Raw genomic sequence first — 5,834 nt, forward strand, 5'->3', positions numbered from 1 at the left:
AGCTACTGCAATCTGCAATAGTATTTAGGGATTGGGGCTATTGTGAATGAGTTTCATATGTTGACAGTGGGCACGTTCGTGATGGTGACGGAGATGAGGTAGTTTTACTATGCATGTCTTCCACTGTGTTCTACGGTTTATTTTTCAATAGGATCAACGAAAAGAAGATTGAAATGACCTGAATATTGAGTCTAGCTAACTAGGTAACGTTAGTTACGAGTGTCCGCTCAATTTTGCCCAAGCCTGCCCAAAAATAAAATTCTGCCTACGCCACTGCTTTACAATAAGGTGTCATTGTAGGAAATGCACACTGGAGGAAGGGAGGTGGTGGTTAGGTGAAACTGTATGTAGTGGAGCCCCCTTTTGAAAATCTGTTTAGGGCCCCCAAAATGCTAGGACCATCCCTGGGTTTAAGGTAGGGGTGGGGTTAGGTAATCTACAGTATCTATGAAAGTATAAAAATAAAATGAGTTCAAATGCATGTAAGGAATCACATGCGTCATGATCTGACGCATAAGGCATACAACTGTTTGTTTCAGATGCATGATTTTTATTTTCAGTGTGTTCGTTTAATTGCAATATATATATTTTTGAAATTAATAATTTCATACTTTTTTGTCTAGATTCAAGTTTGATTGTGCTATATTTTGCTCAAAGTGGTGATGCTGTAGAAAGGTGTTCATTTTAAAATCTTGTGAATTCAATACATTTTCTTTACAGTATTGTGTTCAGTACTTTGCATTGCAAGTAGGTTTTAAACCCAGAAAATTAAATTCTTATTAGACTTGTGTGTTACATATGAGCCTTTATTTTAAAACCCGCACATTTAATGTCACACATATGCTGATTGGTGTAAAATTGACACCAAGCAATGATAGAACTTGCATTGAACCAGACAACTAAATTAGTTTATCCAGCTTGCCCTTCCATGTTTCAGATTGCTGCTGAGTAGGTGGATTAATGATGCTCTGAATCCATGGATAGTAGAGGGAAATTCGAGTGTATGCTGAGAGGTGGTCTGCATTGCTCTTGGTTTTGGAAAAAGACACAATTCCCTCTGCAACACCTCCACAAACAAGTGGACCCCCAGAGTCTCCCTGTGGATTATATCATTTGATTATTAGTATATCGCAATGCACTGACACTGATACACCATACAGTAGATAAGAATTTGTGAGTGGTGGCACTTGAAATACCTGTGCTGGTTCAGTTGATCCCTCAGTGCACAGAGTGTCAGCCGTGCCACAGTTTTCAGAGTCTATCAGAGTCACGTTTGCTTCTTGGAGCACATTTGATGGAGACTCGTCATGGTAATCCTGCCAGCCCCATCCCACGACCATGCAGTCCTTTGAGATTTCTTCATTCTCAGGATTTTGATAAATGATGGTTTGCAAAGATTTGCTCAAAGGTACAGGTGTCGATAACCCCTATATTTTTAAATGCTTTTTTAAAAAGAAATGTAAAGATAATGCATTCATTACAAGTGATAAAGTTATATAGCAAAACTATATTCTGCAAATGTCAACCATTTCCTATCATGAAAGGCCATTTTTCTAGGTGTGATGGTGATGAAATTTTTCAACATTATATATTACCTTTAGAAGCATGATGTCATGATCTGGTCTCTCCATACTGAATTTTGGATGTGGAATGGGATCTACCTCTATACCGTCAGGTAAAAAGTTGATGTCATGGACCCCCACAAATACCACAAGATGACTAGGACTGAAAAAGATTTACAAAATTATTCAAAATATTTATATATTTACAGTAAAAAGACCAAATGGCCCCTTTGGATGTCAAACTTCACAATTTTTGATTCAATTCAATCTTTTTTTTTTCAATTGTTAGATACCAAGTCAGTATAACATTATAAAATATGATAATTTCACCTACCTTTGTTTACAGTGAGCAGCTGTCATCACATAATCCTCTCTTATCAAAAAACCATCACATGTTAATTGTGATATCTTATCACGAATGTAGACCATGTAGGGTCGACTGTGGGGAATAGAGACCCTACCGCCAACAATACCATCATGCATGGAGAAACCTAAAAAACAGTTTAGTTCTATGAAACTATTCAACAGCGTATTCTGAGCCTTTTGTAATAACTAAAATAAATTGGATGTGAATACCTGGGGTGCAGGAACGCAGCAGTAGCAGACAAGTGATATGCCAAAGGATGCTCATTGTAGACAGCTCAGTTACACTCGGTGTGCGCCACAGAGATGTTGGGTTCTGCTTTTATAGAGAGATTCAAGGAACCCTCACCCAGAAGATAATGGCAGAAGCTGCAGCATGCTCTGCATCCAGATCAGTTTAAATTATCTAAGTTAGAGGCTGTTAAAAGAAGAGTTGATCACAGGTCACTGATTACCATCAGCTTTCGTTGTTTCACAAATCACACTGTGGTGATAATATCAGAGAGTGCACACTGGGGACTTGATAGTTGTGAGAATTTCATTATCTGTAATGCTTGCTGCTTCTGGTACCCTGACTACCATAATTCATGGTAATTTAGCCACCACTTCATCAGGTACAACTTTTACGAATCCCTTTGTCCTGACAACAACCTCGTGGCATGGATTTAGTAAGGGACTGGAAATATTTTTTAGAGATTCTGGTCTCTGTTGACATGGTAGCATGATACAATTGCTGCAGATTTATCAGCTGCGCGTTCAGGATGTGAATCTGACCTTTCTCTTTTGAGATCTGGAGACTGTGGAAGTCATTGAAGTACACTGAAACTCTTGAGTGTTCGTGCATGTTTTTATGCACTGAATTTTCTCCATGTTTCCTTGTTGCTCAAGACATTTCACAACTTATTCAAGTGTCCTCATCTCTTATGGTTGTAGTCAGACTCTCTGATATTTAACCTCTATGAATGACTTTTCAAGATTGTTTGAGTCCTTGCAGAGGTGGAGATTACAGGTGTTAGTTGGAGTGAATTTGTCAAGAGTTCTAAGAAGCAGACAAAGTTCACTGAGGTACAGCTCTGAACATTACACTTTTCCCGCAGACCCCTGTTGTTCTGGTGGTTTGAAGTGTTCCCCAATATTGCTTGTTTGTTTAATTTGAAGATCTTGTCTGCTAATTTGTGTTCTAGCTGATGATGGGATTTAAACAGAAGCCCAAACCCATTTCACACATGTAATCTCTACGTCTGCAACAACTCCAACTGTTAGGCAGCGTGTCCACCAAAGCTGATTTTCCCCCGAGGCTAGTGTATTTTTTCAATTGTTTTCAATGGGAGTGCCACAATTTGTTTAAACGCCAGGAGCGTGACGAGGTGCTGAGAGTATTTTTCATGCTGGGAATTTTTTTTCTCGCCAGTGAGAGTTGAAGAATGTTCGACTTTGGGCACGCACTACGCAGTGCTCATAACTGTCATTTTTTACCCAGCCATCTAATCACAATGGAGGAGCGGGACTAATATCACCCAGACCAATCGTCACACCCTGCTTGTGAACTACCACAATATTGTTAGAAAAATAATGCTTGGAGAACAATTTAATTTGCGAAGTGTCTGCCACATTACTTTAGCGGATATTCCGTATCATAGCAACCAAAGCATCTCAACTGAAAACGCTGCGCTGCAGAAGAGCTCTCAAGCACTCCCACCAAGGCATTTTTAGCTCGCTAAAAACACTTTGGTGGGCACGTCGCCTTAATGTCTTATGAGTCTTATGTCGGGGAGTCTCTACCATCGGTCTACAGCTGATGAGGCCACTCGGATTAAAGGTGAAACATCTTGAGAAACAGTAAAATATATTTAGCAGAATAATCCACCAGAAAATGTATGACCTGGAATACAACGAATTTTCACAGTCATATTTTATTCATCGAGTCGCCACATTGAATTCAAATCTTGCATTGTAATACGATGTGACGAGTGGGGCGGGGTCGAGAGCTGTGGGAACGGAGCAAAGCCGGTGGAGTAAATGATAATGAGCTATTTGATTATTAAAGTTTTATGTTTAAATGTTCGCCGGTTCCCGCCTCCTCCTTCCCCATCTACAAACTTTGTTACAGGCGACTACTGTGACAAAATGGTACAGTAAAGTGAAGTTACATAAACTGAAGGACATTTACCTATGCAAATAAATATGCAAACAATATGTTGAGCAACAAACTGTGCTAGCGGGTTGGTAGCATTTGCATGATCATCCTTCAAGCATGCTTGTTTAAAAATAATTGTTCAGCTGCAGAGTTCATTGGGCCAGAGGTTTTGTAGCTCCTTGTAGAGTCGTCCAAAACAGGAAATCCATTTTCATGGCTTTCATTACAAGTCTTTGATGGATGTAGTAAAATGCACATTCGACAAAAACGCTGTTTTGAATACTCGGATATCAGCGGTGCGGTCACATATTTCCTAAAGGCTGTAATGCTATATACTTGCTTTAGCCATGCAAATATGCCAAGCAGTAGCACAGGAATGCCCATTAAGAAACTTTCTACATCTAGACTGAGGTATGTTCTTCTCATACCTGAACCACAAGACGTTATTATAATTATTGTGAATGAAGCGCAACCGAGGTTTCTGAGAGCGAGGGATGGTGGGGAATGGGTTGCAAGCGGAAGACTGAGTTACGAACAGTAATGGGTATTACAGGAGGAGGTTTGGAGAGGCCGAGCAGAAGGGGGTGTCCGAAAGAGCGTTTACCGGCAAACTGTCAGCTTTATTAGAACCAGGGGGTTGACTACGGGATGGTTAAGCAATTAGACGTGATGATAAAAGCAGGGAATGAAATGACAGTTGTAAAAAGTCCATCAATCACTACGCAAATCATGATTATTAGGAATAAAAGGAAATGACAACAGTGTGCTTCCAAAGAAGAAGGTAGCATGTGACACACTGCGAAATCTGGCCACTCTTGCATGTGAGAGGGCAGGATCCAGGATTGGGTTTGTGTAATGCAATAAATCACCAACATTTTCTGGATTTGAAGGATCTCAGTTGATATATGTTGTCGGAGTGTGGCTCCTAACTTCATATATGGTCGCCCTGCTATCTTGACTCACATCATTTTCAGCTCTAATCAATATCTCCGCTCATGGCATCATTTTCCCACAAAGAGGTCTCGTCAAGTTTATTTTGCAGTTCTCAGAAGATCACCAGATAAAGCCTCCACCACCAGTGTTACGTGCCACATTGAACATGTGTGAGAATGTGGTTTTGAGCAAGTCTTTTGATACAGAAGAACTGTCTTTGACCCTTTGTATGCCTCCATGGAGCTCATCTCTGTCCCTGTCGAGACCATAGGAGACAGGAATGAAGAAGGCAAGACAAGCATTGACAATGCTTTCCAGGCATGGTTAAATAGCTATTTGTCTGAGCACTAAATCCACCTTTTGCTGCTTCACCAAAAGGACTTTGTAAGTTGATTTATCCTGTAAGTTTAAATGTACCTTTCCTTCATCATTAATCATAAAATGGATCACCAGCTTCTGTCCTAGAACAAAGCAGATGCCTTTATTTTGAGTGATGAGGCAAGGCAGTTTTAAAAGACAAGACAGCACCATATATACGACTTGTGCACTATATTGCTAGTTAGTGTGAGAATAGCAGTACAATTTATGCCATTATTCATTGACAACTGCTTAAGTTCCTCACACAAAGCTATCATATGGTTTTAGAAGTCTGAATATGTCACACATGGACAACTATTATTGTGTTTCTGTAACTTCTGGAGCCTGACAGTATGTAACAGTTTTGTTGAAGGAGCACATGAATTCCTTTTGTTTTCCTTGGTAGACAGAAAATCATGTGGGTTTTAAGTTAAATAACAGTGATTAAATGATGACAAGTTTCATTTAGCATTAAACGATCA

General features: G+C 39.7%; 1 protein-coding gene across 1 annotated transcript; it reads right to left on the reverse strand.

Moving 5' to 3' along the window:
• Positions 1 to 822: 822 nt before the first annotated feature.
• LOC107655230 (chymase-like) lies at positions 823 to 2,326 on the reverse strand. Its single transcript, XM_016442677.1, has 5 exons — positions 2,139 to 2,326; positions 1,897 to 2,053; positions 1,596 to 1,719; positions 1,197 to 1,427; positions 823 to 1,097 (listed from the first exon to the last, which is right to left on the reverse strand). Exons 1-5 carry the CDS (start codon positions 2,191 to 2,193, stop codon positions 900 to 902), a joined length of 765 nt encoding a protein of 254 aa, XP_016298163.1. The 5' UTR covers positions 2,194 to 2,326; the 3' UTR covers positions 823 to 899.
• Positions 2,327 to 5,834: the final 3,508 nt, after the last annotated feature.

The sequence above is a fragment of the Sinocyclocheilus anshuiensis genome, unplaced genomic scaffold (assembly GCF_001515605.1).
Source record: "Sinocyclocheilus anshuiensis isolate Anshui unplaced genomic scaffold, SAMN03320099.WGS_v1.1 scaffold735, whole genome shotgun sequence".
Taxonomy (NCBI): Eukaryota; Metazoa; Chordata; class Actinopteri; order Cypriniformes; family Cyprinidae; genus Sinocyclocheilus; species Sinocyclocheilus anshuiensis.